The sequence below is a fragment of the Adiantum capillus-veneris genome, chromosome 13 (assembly GCF_014529385.1).
Source record: "Adiantum capillus-veneris isolate H3 chromosome 13, ASM1452938v2, whole genome shotgun sequence".
Taxonomy (NCBI): Eukaryota; Viridiplantae; Streptophyta; class Polypodiopsida; order Polypodiales; family Pteridaceae; genus Adiantum; species Adiantum capillus-veneris.
The window spans coordinates 49,770,261-49,785,031 of NC_140943.1; the positions used below are offsets into that span (position 1 = coordinate 49,770,261).

Here is a 14,771-nt window from a genome sequence, read left to right on the forward strand (position 1 = left end):
AGAGAGAGAGAGAAAGTGTCCAACCTTCAATTCGGGTCGTGCTTTTCCCGTTTGCCAGTTTCGTCCATTCTTCATGGCGGCTTTGCCGGTCTCGAGTGCTACACACGGCGCTCCATCACCACTTGCCTGTCGCGTGGAGTGTACTGGCAACCTGTTGACACGCATTGACTCCAAAGTACAACACTTGGCACAGCATGCCTTGGTTGGCCGGATGATTGGACGGTCTCCACCTCGATGTTCTATACACGATTGGTGTCAGACTACATTGGGCACTACTCAGGGACGGATCTCGGAGCTTACATTCCTTGGCAGAGGTATATTCATGGTACGTCTTTCAGATCGCGCCACTACCTGAGCTCTTCTGGCTCGCTCTCCGATACTCTCTGATTGCAGGATGATATACTTGACGAGGTGGTATCCCGAGTTTACTATTGAGGAGTTTGACAGTCGACACCTTATTCCCAGATTCCCTCTGACCCTTTCCTTCCCGGATATGCCTCTTCATTTTATTGATGAGCATCTCCTTTAGATGATTGCTGCTCACTTTGGCACAGTAGTTCCAGGATCCTGCATCTTCTCATCTGGTCCACCTCACATTCAGGTCTTGGTGTTTGGGGATACTTCATTACCAGATTCCGTTACTGTAGTTGTGCACGATCGAGACTACTCTTGCCGACTGGTAGTCAGTGGCCTTCCAGGGCAGTGCTTACGCTGTCACGAGATGGGACACTTGGCGCGAGAATGCCCCACATTGCCACGCCATCGGCGACAACAGTAGCAGGCTCGTGGCGCTCATGCTCAGCCACGTGGTCATCGCCAACAAGCGGCTCCTCCTACTACTACTCGAGCACCTCCTCAGCCTGCAGGTGCTCCTAGAGCTTCGACCCTCCATGTTCCTCCCTCTGCTTCAGCTCCTACTGAGGCAGCATGGCAGACAGTTGGTCGTAACCATTCCTTCCGTCCTTGTCCACAACCTCCAATGCATGCAGCCCCTAGTGTTACCTCTCCTGCTCCCTCTCAAGTTTCCACCACCCCCTGCTTTTCCTCACCAATCTTCTTCTTCAGCACAGGATCACTTACCTCTGCTACCAGCTCCTCCTTCACCTGCTATTCCTCCATTCGCTCCTTCCCCTCTTCCCGAGGCTCCTATTCCCATGCAGATGGATCATTCTCTTCCTCCTCCTCCTTTTCCTCCTATCCTTGCTCTCCCCCCTCCACCTTCTGGTCCCCCAGCTCCCTCAACAGCTCATACTTACGTCCCACGCAGTTTTCTCAGCTCTTGCCCTCTTTCCTGGGGCACTCATCGGGCTGAGATGTGCGGTGACTGAGACAGACCATTGCGGGTATAGCTCTACCTTATGCATCACAAGACAGGTTGTGTTCCTTCTTTGATTGGCAGTTGCTCTCAGCCTACGCATTCCTTTTTCCTTCCGTTCAACGCTGCTCAAGAATGGTCCAAGGATCATGTTCTCCATTTTGTGCACGCCTAGACTATGGCTTAGCTACATTTATGGTTGTCTACTTCTGCCCCCGATGTTTCGTCTCCTCACTATCCTTCATGTATTGGGGCTATGGAGTGGAGTGATGTTTATGCTTGCTATTCACTGCCTATGGTCATTCATGTATCCTCAGATGTGATGCTTCCTATGTCTATGCGCATTTGGGGTGTCAAGGGTGCAGCATCGGTAATGCAATGTAAACAAGCTGAGGTTTGCAGTTGGTGCAATGAGACACCATATTTTAGAGAGGGCTTGCGGGTTGCTTTCCTACCGCCTGAAGCTCACCCCTTGGATGGTCCAGCTGCCTCCAAGAAGATGCGCAATTAGTCAGATACTATACCTACTCTTTCTTGCAGTCTATGGATTTACATGTACTTTCTTGGAATGCTAATGGTTTACAGACTTCTCGGGTAAAAGGTTCCCGTAAGCTTTTACTTCGCAGAGATTTACACACTCATGTAGTGGGCACTGTGGATATACTACTAGTACAAGAGCATAAGATTGCCACTCCTTTCGGCAATCTCATGCCATCGGGCGCCCGCACTTTTTGGGAGCCTGCTCTGGGCCTTCATGGTCAGAGTTGCGGTGTATGCATCTTAGTGGGGCCACATTACTTGGCCTCAGTTCAGCAGCATGGGACTCTAGTCGCTGGCAAAGCAGTTTATGTTTCTATTCGGATTCGGGAATCTATCATTGGTTTTATGTCAGTCTACACACCCACTACCCCTCGGGAGAGGGCTACTTTTTGGTCCTCCTTGGCTGCTGCTCTACCTGCTGTAGACTCTTGGGTTGTTGGAGGTGACTTCAACAACGTTGACAGCGACTCTGATTGGCGAGCCACCACACCTCCCGTGCTGTCATCCATTTCTCCCGATGAGCAGCCAGCATGGGATCGATTTCTTCTAGCTATTCAAGGTGTTGACGCCTGGCACATACCCTCTTTTGGTCATCACCCTGCTACTCTTCATTACTCTTGGGGGTTTCAGCGACAGCAGGGGAGATTATTAGAGCGACTTGACCGTTTTTACATTGGCCCTTGGGCAATAGCTCTAGGCGGATTTACTACTATATGGAGAGGAACCAGCCTCTCAGATCATTTTCCCACATCATTATTTATCTCCTTCACTAGATCCTCTGCTCAGAGACGAGGTTGCCGCATCCCTGATAGTGTTCTCACCACTCAAGTACTGCAGCAGCAGATTCATGACTTGTGGTCCACGGATGCTTCTTATTGTGGACCCCCTGGAGAGTTTCTTGCTCATTGCATTTCTCAGTCTAGTATTTACTGCCGTGATCAGACTGCTATCATTCATCGTCAGTTGAGAGTACGCGAGTCTGATGTTCACATCGCTCTTGGTTCCACTCAGCGCTTGCTTGAGGAGTGGCCAATGGATGCTTATCTCGTTGCTAGACAGACAGAGCTCACAGAAGAGATTCGTCGCGTACAGGAGGCTAGGTCTGAGTTCACGCATCATGCTTCAGTGTCTCATTGGATAGCTAAAGCTGATCGAATGAATAAAGACTTCTTCGCCGCGCATAAAGAACGCCCTCCTGGCACCACTCTGCGGACTTTGTGCGATGCTCAGGGGACACTACATATGCATCCTGATGTTATTCTTGATATGTCTGCAGATTATTTTGAGACAGTGTTCATTGCTGATGTATGCACTACTGAGGTTTTACTTGCCCTTGAGCAAATTTGGCAGCACACTCGACATCGTTGTACAGACACTATGGCAGAGATCTTGTTGGCACCGTTCACACTTACAGAGCTCCATGCTGCTATAGAGAGTCTTGATCCATCCTCCTGTCCAGGCGAGGATGGCCTCACTAGAGCCTTCTTTTTGACATATTGGGATGTATTGCATATACCACTGCTTCGCGGTTGTCAGGACATCTTTGCATCAGGATATATGCATCCGGCTCTTTGTTCAGGTCTCATATCTCTTATTCCGAAGGGGGGTGACACCACTCAGCTCCGACAGTGGAGACCTATTACCCTACTCCCTTCGGTCTATAAGATATTAGCGTTACTGATCAGCCATCGCTTGCGGTCGTTCTTACCAGATATTATTCATACTTCTCAGACAGGTTTCGTTATGGATCGATGCATCCTGGATAATATCTTCACTTTTTATGAGGCAGTAGAGTGGGCAAGATCATCTTTTGAACCTCTCGCTTTTTTCATCCTAGACTTCGAGAATATAGATCTGCCTCAATGATCTTGTCCTTTGTATGCAGAATAGGAGGAATCTTTTTGCCGCCTTCAACAATCTCAAAAGGTGCTTTGCCAGTAGAAGAATGCACCGTATTATTGTACGCATACTCAAGCATAGGCAAATATTGTTCCCACTTGCCCTTATTATCTGACACATAGCATTTCAGCAGATCTAAGACAGTAGAATTAGCCTCTTCTGACTGTCCATCAGTTTGTGGATGAAACGAAGACGAGAACTTGAGCGTAGTGCCCATGTTCTCAAACAATCCTCTCTAGAACAAACTGGTCATGCGAGGATCACGATCACTGATAATCGATTGTGGCATACCATGGTACTTAAACACATTGTACATGAACAAGCGTGCCATCTGATCAGATTTTATCTTCTTCCTGATAGGGATCAAATGGGCGTGCTTGCTAACCCTGCAGATAATGGTCCATATACCATCATTCCTTGTTGGCGTTCTTGGAAGATCAAAGATAAAGTCCATAGCAATGCTTTCCTATGGCTTATTCGGAATCGGCAATGGTTGTAACAACCCTGGTGTCTCAAGAAGAGGGTTTTAAAAATAAAACAAAACCCCTTGGAAAGAAACCAACAACTAAAGTTAGCAGTTGCCACGTCCTCGTGACATAGTTAACAGTTGCCACGTCCCTGTGTGACAGAGGCCTTTTGTATGAACCCATCCTCTGTGAGCATGAGGAAGGGGTCTCTATAATATGCCATCTTTGTGGCCAATGGCCGCAAAGGTGTGATCTATTCTGCTCTACATGCGTCTGTATGAGCTCGTACTTGAGAGAGGGTCTGCTCTGGTGTATCTAGATCGTATTGTGATGGGGGCAATCTGTCCATAGAATATCCGTAATATTGGAGCCCTCTAGTCACACTGGCGTACCATGGTCTCTGGTCCCTTGAATCTGCTAGCTCTTGGGAGGCCTCTAGAGCAAGGCGATGTAGTGTGTCTGCTCTCTTGTCTCTCAACTTGTGAAGATATCCCACTGTTTGAAATATGGCCTCCACTTAGCATTACCATAGGTGAAGCGAAACTGTGCTCTCACAATGTCATGTGTTAATGCCGGCTTACTACGGATGATCCGGGCAAGCATCAATATCTGTGGCCTCTCAAGTCTGCTCCAAATCTACTCTGGTAATGGGCACTTTTCTATGACACAGGCAACTAGGGATCGTACCACACGAGCATACGCAGCTCTAGCCATGCTCGAGAGGGGTTTTCATCAGACATATTTTTAGGAGCATTGCACGAAGTGCTGGTTGTTCGACACCTTGGTTACACCAGCTCCCTTATACGCTGCCCCAGTGTGGGCCCTAGGTGCGGTGAAAGTAATGCCCAAGTATACATATGACTCTACTGCGCGAGTAAAACTATGTCATTAGCATATAACATTATATGTACCTGAGTGCTTGAATGATCAACACCTGCTCCTCCACCGTGTTGGATATAGTCCGCTATGTCATCTATGTATAGGCCAAATAGAGTAGGTGACAATGGGCAACATTATATGTACCTGAGTGCCTAAAAGATCAACACTTGCTTCTCCGCCCTGTTGGATATAATCCGCTATCTCATCTATGTATAGGCCAAATAGAGTATGTGACAATGGGCAGCCCTGCTTCACCCCAATGGTGGTAGTAATGCCATCTGAGCACTTTCGTCCGCTATATAAGGAAAAAGGCAGAAGGCCCAATATATATGTATACATATGGCTGTGCTCGTGTGCAATCAGAGGGTATGCAACTAATCTAAATTGCCTGGCCATACAGGATCACAGGGTGCGAGAACAATTCCTAGCCTGCCCAAAACCCTAGCAATAGGAGTTAGCTTGTCCACATGCACAAAGGGTGATGTGCACGTGACACTTGGGCCACCACGAGGCAACCTTTATGACACCACTAGCAGTACAGGGTGCCAAAAAATTGCGAGAACACTTCAAAAGTGAGAAAACTCGTTAAATAGGCTTGGCACAGCGACAAGACATCCCTCACTCCTTATGGTCAACCATTGGGACATACCGGGGCACACCGGCAAGAGAGGTAACAAACTCTTGGTAAGAGCTTGGGAGACTAGGCTTTAGAGAGGGTGAGAGGGAGTGAATGTGATAACCTAGAGAAAGAGAGGGAGGGAGCTTCTTAGAGGGGGAAAGATGTTGATACTCATTCAGACGCACCCTTTCCACCTCTCAATTGCTAGAACTAGATATCTCTGGCTTGTCTTGCTCCAAACATGCATCAAAGAAAAGCTCTGTGTGTGTGTGTGTGTGTTTGTGTGTGTGTGTCACGTGACACATCCAACCCCATGTGTCCGTGGACAAGCTACAACATGACCAGGGTTCAGTTCAGTCAAGTCAATCTAGAATAGGAAGTGATCTGGCACTTTTGTGAGTCTGTTCGTGCATGACCAGACACTTAGATTAGATGCATATCTTCCGGTTGCACATAGCATGATCATCAGCATTACCATCAGAATCCATCAGAATCCATCAAGGGAATTTTCCAGTGCATTAAACCTATTTTTCCTATTTTTGACATTTTTCACTTATATATTAAGTGACTTTTGTTGGAAAGTAGGTAGGGCAATATTGCTAACTTTGTATATATAGAAACCTAGCGCTGGCACTTTTTGGCAGAAGAGGCAGCAGGAGCACCTTGCTCAACAGGCAACTTCTCAGCAAGACCAACCCCCGCGACAACTATGGCGTTTTCTCTCACCAGAAGGCCTAGCGTTTTTGCACCAGATCAGCCAACGTTTTTGTACTTGCATATTCCCGGCGACAGTAGAACGTTAGATCAGCCTAGCGTGTTGCATTGCAAGACAACTAGCATCAGGAGAAGACAGAATTCAGCCCCTAGCGTTTTTGGTTTGCAGATCAACCTCAGCGTTTTTGCAGATCTTTGCGACGGAATCAGCCCTAGACTCGGCGTTTTCAGTTTTCAGCAGTCGGACATTACAGAAGAAGTCCCAAACCTCGCAGATCTCACCTTCCCACAGTAGATCCTCGCCGCATGGTCAGATCCAGCGTAGTTTGCAGTTTCAGCCCGGAAAACACAGATTTCAGCCGCGTTTTCAGTGCCTCGTCGTCGTACCGTCGTCATCGACATAGAGTCAGAATTCAGCAGAAAAAGGTTTGCAGATTTCAGCCCTTAGCATTCTCAGATTTCAGCCCGTCTAGTCGTCCTCATCGTCGTCGACAACGTCGGCAAGTCCAAGCATTATAGAGATTTGTGCAATCATAAGTAGACCACTCTCTCCATAGAGAGTGGGGCCTTCGGAGGAGGGTTTGACAACATTCTGGTGTCGTATTCTTTTCTCTCTATCTCTCAGTCTCGGCACCTTCATTCACAGTGTTCACCTCTTTGTTTGTGTTCATTGCACTCTCTCACTAAAGGAACGGAAGGCTCTCCCTTCGGTAAGTAAAAGGAACCTTGAGCACAGTTCGGAGCACTCATCTTGAGCAAAGTTCAACATTCACTTCCGCTGCACGTTACATTGGTATCAGAGCTTTGACAGTGTTCTGTATCACTCAAGGAAAGAACCACAAGAACCACATAAATTTTTTTTGCTTGTTGAGGTCGCACGTAACCCAAGTCCTGTTGGGCGTGTCGATTCCTAATCGTGTTTTTGAAGAGTGATAGGAATCCCAAAAAAGAAGGGCTTGTCCAGCCTTCCCTTGTGCCTCTTTTCACTCATTGAGAGCGGACCGTGCACTTAGCGGGCCAATCGACGTGAGGTGGGAAAAAGCACCTTGGTGTGAGTGCAAGGCTGCCAAGGGGTGCGCCCGTGGAAAAGGGCAGAACTCGGGTGAAGAGAAGATCCTTCTCTAACATAGATTGCAAGATAAAGAAGAACCTCAAGACCTCAAGACCCCCAAGAACCCAAGTTCCTCTTGAACTTAAGAACCTAAGACCACAAGAACGCACAAGAACCCTGGATTTCAGTGCATGGTCATCACTCGAAGCGGAATGTATACTTCGCTTGGAGATGATGAGCATGAGAGAGGCGAAGAAGAATTTTCCCCACCAGGAGGTTTTTTTGACCCCTTCCCCATCTACGCCAAGGATTGCACCAGATCCTATGGAGGCTTGGTGCAAGACGATGATGGACATGATGACAGCGTGGCACGAAGCAAGAATGGCAACCATGGAACGTGAGCGCGAGCAATTACGCTTGGAGGCCAAAGAGTTTGATCGCAAGTACGCAGTACGAAAAATAGAATTGGATCGCAAGAACGTTGTTCATCTTCCTCTCTCATTTCTAATGTGCAGGCGAAGATTGAAGAGATTCGGGAAAAGGAGACTCTCTTAGTCTCTTCTTCTTCCAAGCATGACACACAGGAATTGCATGATAATGACACGCATGATGATTTGGATGACAATGACAAGCATGAAGATTTGCATGATGATCAAGATGTAATTTCTCACAAGCATGATGATTTGCATGATGACCACGATGTGATTTCTCACAAGTATGATGATTTACATGAAGATGATGTGATTGTTCAGAAGGATGATGCGTTAGTTCATACTTTCTCTAGTGAAGCTAACCTCATTGCAGATTCAATCAATCACGAAAAACCGATCTTGGCTCTCGAGCCTAGAACCCCCTCAGGAAGAACCGATCTTGGCTCTTGAGCCTAGGTCCGAAGAACCCTCACAGAAAGTACTATGTGTTCGCATGATTAGTCAGCACGCATTGAACGAGTGTTTCATTTGTGATTGTTTCCTGTATTTTAGTCAGCCTCTTTATGTGATCCCTTTCCAAAGGCACGCCATATTGTACGTTGAGCACGATTCACTCATGAATGAGCACGGATGTATGCGGATTTCTCATGAAAAGCTGAAAAGTATGCATTCAAGGAAGTCACATTCCATGTCTCTTCTTTGGCACGACAGAGTTGTAGAAAGAGCACAAGAAATTATGAGCACCAAGCATGGGCATTTCCGTTGTGATTTGCCACAGTTGATTGATTTAGATCAGTAAGACAAGATTCGATCTCACTGTTTGCGTGTATGTGGTGAACGGTTTGGCACTCCGTCTATTTGTTCATCTACATTGCATGCACAGTCTTTAGAGAAGACGAGATTTTTTCCAGTCACTTTACATGGAATGGGTATGTTCATGTTTTTGTGTTGGAAGTGGTTTCAGGAATTTTCCTCCTCAGAGATTCTTAAAGAAGGTGGGCCTACGTCCATAGACGAAGTGGAAGCATTAAAGGAGACTTAGATGACTTCGTGTCGCTTTTGGCGCGGCCCAAAGAAGAAGGCATTGCAGACCTTTATGAAGTTCAAGTATCGCATGACCCACGCATCAGAGTGGGCTGGCGAAGAGTCCTTTCGAGGATTCCGGATGTTATTGGCGATCTCCCTCGACGCCATACAGTTGGGTACCACTACCTCACTTTGAAAAGGAGGGGATGTCACGTCATACATCCAACCCTATGTGTCCGTGGCAAGCTACAGCATGACCAGGGTTCAGTTCAGTCATGTCAGTCTAGAATAGAAAGTGATCTGGCACGTTTGTGAGTCTGTTCGTGGACCGTGTATGACCAGACACTTAGATTAGATGCATATCCTCCGGTTGCTCACAACATGATCATCAACATTATCATCAGAATCCATCAGAATCCATCAAGGGAATTTTCCAGTGCATTAAACCTATTTTCCCTATTTTTGACATTTTGAACTTATTTATTTAGTGACTTTTGTTGGAAAGTAGGTAGGGCAAGGAATTTTCCAGTGCATTAAACCTATTTTCCCCATTTTTTTGACATTTTTCACTTATATATTAAGTGACTTTTGTTGGAAAGTAGGTAGGGCAATATTGCTAAGTTTGTATATATAGATACCTAGCGCTAGCACTTTCTGGTAGAAGAGGCAGCAGGAGCACCTTGCTCAAGAGGCAACTTCTCAGCAAGACCAACCCCTGCGACAACTCTGGCGTTTTCTCTCACCAGAAGGCCTAGCGTTTTTGCACCAGACGAGAATTCAGCAGATGAAAATTTGCAGATTTCAGCCCTTAGCATTCTCAGATTTCAGCCCATCTCATCGTCGTCGACATCGTCGGCAAGTCCAAGCATTGTAGAGATTTGTACAATCATAAGTAGACCACTCTCGCCATAGAGAGCGGGACCTTCGGAGGGGGGTTTGACAACATTCTGGTGTTGTATTCTTCTCTCTCTATCTCTCAGTCTCAGCACCTTCATTCACAGTGTTCACCACTTTGTTTGTGTTCATTGTACTCTCTCACTAAAGGAACGGAAGGCTCTCCCTTCCGTAAGTAAAAGGAACCTTGAGTACAGTTCGGAGCACTCATCTTGAGCAAAGTTCAACATTCACTTCGGCTGCACCTCTCTCTCTCTCTCTCTCTCTCTCTCTCTCTCTCTCTCTCAATTACATATAGTACAAGCCATTCGTGCGATGTGTGTGTCACAAATTGGTGACGTGGCAAGCCCCCGGACACACACACACACACACACACACACACACACACACACACACACACACACACACACTGTGCTGATATGACTGCCCGTATAATGCGTTGACATGCTGATGTGGCAGGGAGTGTACGGAATTCCGTAGATTGCGTTGACAGGCTGACGTGGCAAAATTGTACGGAATTGTACAGAATTCCATAAATTGCGCTGGCCGATTTTTGCTGGCAGCTTTTGGATTAAAGTTCTTTTGAGTTTAAGAGCTTTTGAGTTTGAAATTTTGGGGCTCTGCTTTTGGGGCAACCCTCATAACAATAAATTGGTCTCTTGGGCCTCATTACTTAGAGGATTTGGACGCAGAGTCTGAGAGTGAGACCCATGGGCCCTTTTTGTACTTTGAACACAGACTAATATAAAAAGAAATACCGAAAGGGGCACCAGTCTTTGGGGCCAATACCTTTGGGCACGGAACTACCCTGGGCCGTGTCATCTTTGTGAACTGTTTTGAAGTGAATCTCTACTGTGTCCCGGTAGAATCTTGACTTGGGGTGTCCAAGTTTGTTACAGTGTGTGTGCACGCACGCACGCACACAGGCACGCACGCAGGCCCGTGACACCCCTCTCACCTGGCTCATACCAGTTGTCCAGCAGCACCTTCACTTCACAGCTCCCCCGCCACCGCCCCCGCCACCGGCTTCCTCACCCCTAGATAGATTGCTCTTGCAAACCAGATCGCACCAAGCAGCCTCCCTCTTGTATGCCAGTTGAGAACAGCTTCCATTCCCCAAGATGGCACCTGTGAGTGTTTTGTCATCGTGGGCTACTGCTGGCTGTCAACCAGCTTCTCACCTCTTCATTATTCAATGCCATCTTTGGCTCATCCTGCAGGGAAAGGTTATACTAATAAGATTATATAAAAATTACTTTGGTCTTTGTTTGTTCGCGTCAAGAAAGGCATTCCCTCTGGCCTGATGGTGTTGCCCCACAATTTCTGCCTCCTTTCACAACTAGGTGCCCTTTGGGACGTGCCACACCTCTTTAGGTAGTTGCCCCTTGGGCTGTCATCCCCTTCACTTAAGCTCCTTATGGCAGGTTCTCTTCTTTTTCTGAAGACCACATTCCTTTACTATGTTGACATCCCATAGGCTCCTCTTAGGCTCACCCAATGCCCACTAGAGTGAGTTCCCCAACTTCTTTTGGCTGCTCTCGAGGTAAGTGAGCTGCATTTTCCTTGTTTGTGCTCAAACAAACCACACCCTTTCTCATTATGACCCTGCACTACCGATGGCGATGACAGATGTGTTGCCTTGCTTTTTGAAAACTGGAACGAAGCTTTGCAGTGTGAATCCCACATTGTGTTTTTAAGTGTCAGCCACAGATGTTATGATTGTTTTTGCAGGCCCAGTGCCTATGTGTCCATTGAAGGTGTCCTAGATCATGATACTGGAAACACAGTGCATCTCAGTGCTTATGGGATATAGACAATTGGCTCTTCAAATTCAATGATTTTTTGTTCGTGTTGGTACCAGTATTGTTTCATAGTTGTCATATGGGTGTTGCAGGCCTTGTCTATATTATTCAAACGAAATGCCAAAAGCAAAAGAACCAATGTCATCGCTTGCCGCAATGGATCACTCATTGGACGTACGAGAGGTCAAAGGTACAGAGAGGGTACCTGAGAGAAGTACACCTCTGGGTGCTTACAGGACGTCTTTTTCACAGACCAATCAACGGGCGTTTGCAGGTGATCCTTGTGACGTGTGCAGTTGACAAACCTCCTTCCTGGTTTGAAAGGGGCGAGCATTAAATGTCCCACTCTACTCCTATTCAATTTTCAATGTGGGGTTTGAAGGGTAGTTATGTTTGCTGAAGTCTTTTTCTGTGTTTTTTTTTTTTTTTTTTTTGCAGGCATGCCTGCAAAACCAGGGAAAGTTGTAGGTCCCGGTTTACCTATTGACAATCCTGTTCATGACCCACGTAGACATTTAAGAAATGGTATCCCCCAGGCTACTCATAACGGACTACCGGTGTACTCGTATGCAAGGAGAATTCCTCCAGGAATACCAGACAAAGACGGGAAGAGAGAGGGGATGACAACAGAAGGTGTCACACAATCCAAAACCCAATTTGTAGACATTGGTCCGATGGGCAGCAAGCTGACAGCAGCTGCTCAAACTGGATTGGGTCATTACTATTGATGTGGAACCAGTTTGTATGTTACATGTCTCTATTCAGCCAGGCCAAGTTAGTGAGACTTGGCTGAGCATGAAGCAAAGGCCCTTCTTAAAAGGTAGGAGGGTTGTGCATGTATAAAGGAGATTTTGGGATTCATCATTCTTTTGAGGCCCCTTTTTTGTACGGATGCCGTAGTACATTCTGTGTAGCACCTTGGGGCCATGAAAGCAGCCTTGATGTACTAAGTGTTTACTTTGTGAATAACCAACTGCTAAGTGGCACATAATTATCTTCACATTCTTGTAGCGTGGGAGGCGCTTGATGGGCTCTTTGGCTTTCTCTTGAGGCGTCGTGTATTGTGTCGTGGAACACTGAGGGGCACAACCGAATTGTGGCTACTTTTATCTGAATAATTTTCTATTCCATGGTTCATGTCATGTTTTCTGGGTTAACATCAGTTGAGAATAGAGCAAGCAAGTTGTTATGATGGTGGAATACAACTCCTTGTCCTATGGCCTGCTTAATGTGATTCATGAAAGGTGTATTGGTGGCATAAATCGACGAAGACTCTGTAGCAAAAGAAAATGGAGGTTTGCTGGTAGTAGGGGTGCAGAGCTGGAAGATGGACACATAAGTGAAGAAAAACTGGCGTAGCGAAGTAAGCAGTGCAGATGTGGGGTGCTCCAAAAAGTCATCACAAGCAAGCTTGTTTTGAACTAGCAAAAGCGAACGAAAATTATTGTTGTCAGGACAAATTATTTTGTTGAGGGAATATTACTAAAATGCCTTTGAAATTTGTGCCAAATATCCTTTATATTTTGGCCATTTTTGAAATACACTTCTGCAAGTTTTTGGACCAAATTTTCCAGTTTCACATAGTTTATTTCTTTTAATAATACCCAAGTGCCTTAGAGATAAATTTTACAAATGAGCTCACAAATAGTGATGTCTGTCTCATACCCATAGTGAGCTGTTTATTTTATGGAAAATTACCAAAATACCTCTTTAATTTGTGGACTTTTTCAAAGTGCCCCTCAAATTTCCAAAAATCCTACTATAAGGGGTTCTTATATTTGGCCAAAACTTTCCACATTGCCCTTCAATTTCTTGAGATTCCTAATATACCCCTCATTAACCTTGCAAAATCTTCAACTCGATAGGAATATCGTTCTGTATTCTTGCAAAGGTTCGAGTACACAAAATTGGGGCATGTCTATCTCAAAGTAGGACAAGGGTATAGTGGATTTTAAATAAAAATAAAAATTTGAGGGGTAATTTGGGATGTCCCACAAATTTAAGGAGTATTTCAGGATTATATTTCAAGTGTCAACATTACCTTCTGATTGGTCTAGAAGGATTTGTGTGCAGGTAAGCTTTCCCAGGAAGAAACCATACATGAGTATCCATGAGCAGGAAAGTCAGAGTACCCCATTTCACCCATAAATTGAAGGTACATGGGGGAACCAACTTCTCGGGAGATCACCCATTCTAGTATAAATTGCGATCTTCAACAAAATTTATTGCACTCATTGCTCCCTAAATTGCTTTCTCCTTTTATCGATAGTCGGGGTGGCACCTTAATTAACTTGATTGATATACTTTTGTCTAATCTCTTTGGCAAGCTCTCAATTACATCATCAACTTTCGGGTACCATTAAAGCTAAATGCAACAGTAACATATGTGTCCCATGACAAAGGCAATGAGTAAAACATACGCACAGATTTCACTCCCTCGTCCAAGTTCGGCTTTTGAGCCTCTAACTCATTGAAAATGATATTAGACTCATTCAAGTGAGGAATAGAGAGACCTTCTTTTATCGTGAAATTAAAGAGTTTTTTTCCATAAGTTAAACCTTATTTGCAATCTAGTTTCATTCTCACAACTGCTATAAAGCTTTGGCCATAAGATCTCAATGGTCTTCTCATTAACCATAGTGAGATAAATAGATTCTACCCAGGTAAAGTCTAATTAGAGACACTTGATACCAATTAAAGGTAATTTGGAGCGACAACTTCCCGATATTCACCCATCATAGTTCTGCTTCTGTGTACATCTGCTTAATCATGATGTTGCAAAAATCGGTTTAGCCATATGGACCCCAAAAACTTGGTATTAAGGGCCTCCAATCTAGCCAATTTTAGCAAATCTCATAGCTAGGGACCACTAATAGTTCACATTGTTGGCTTACTCAAACGTAACCATCCTTTGCATTGAAAGCATAGGAAAGGTTGCCCTTTTTTTTTTCGATACGCACAATTGTGAGTTGAGGGACTTTATATTAACTCAAAAAGAATACAATCGTCCTCAATCACTACATGTGCCTTGAGGGGGCTAGGGTTCCAATAGAGGCTTGTAAACAATCAAAGAGGATACCAAACCAAAAGTGTTAAACCTATCTCTTGAGTGTTCTAAACATCTCAATGCATGA

At 45.5% G+C, this 14,771-nt stretch overlaps 1 protein-coding gene across 1 annotated transcript in view; it reads left to right on the forward strand.

The window, feature by feature from the left end:
* LOC147443961 (mitogen-activated protein kinase 15-like) overlaps window positions 1–13,203 on the forward strand; it is an 82,683-nt gene extending 69,480 nt beyond the window's left edge. Inside the window, exons 10-11 of the mRNA XM_086526746.1 lie at window positions 11,730–11,911; window positions 12,076–13,203. Of these exons, the coding sequence (XP_086382872.1) occupies window positions 11,730–11,911; window positions 12,076–12,365 (472 nt within the window). The 3' untranslated portion in view covers window positions 12,366–13,203. The remainder of the gene's footprint in view (window positions 1–11,729; window positions 11,912–12,075) is intronic.
* The last annotated feature ends 1,568 nt before the right edge of the window (window positions 13,204–14,771 follow it).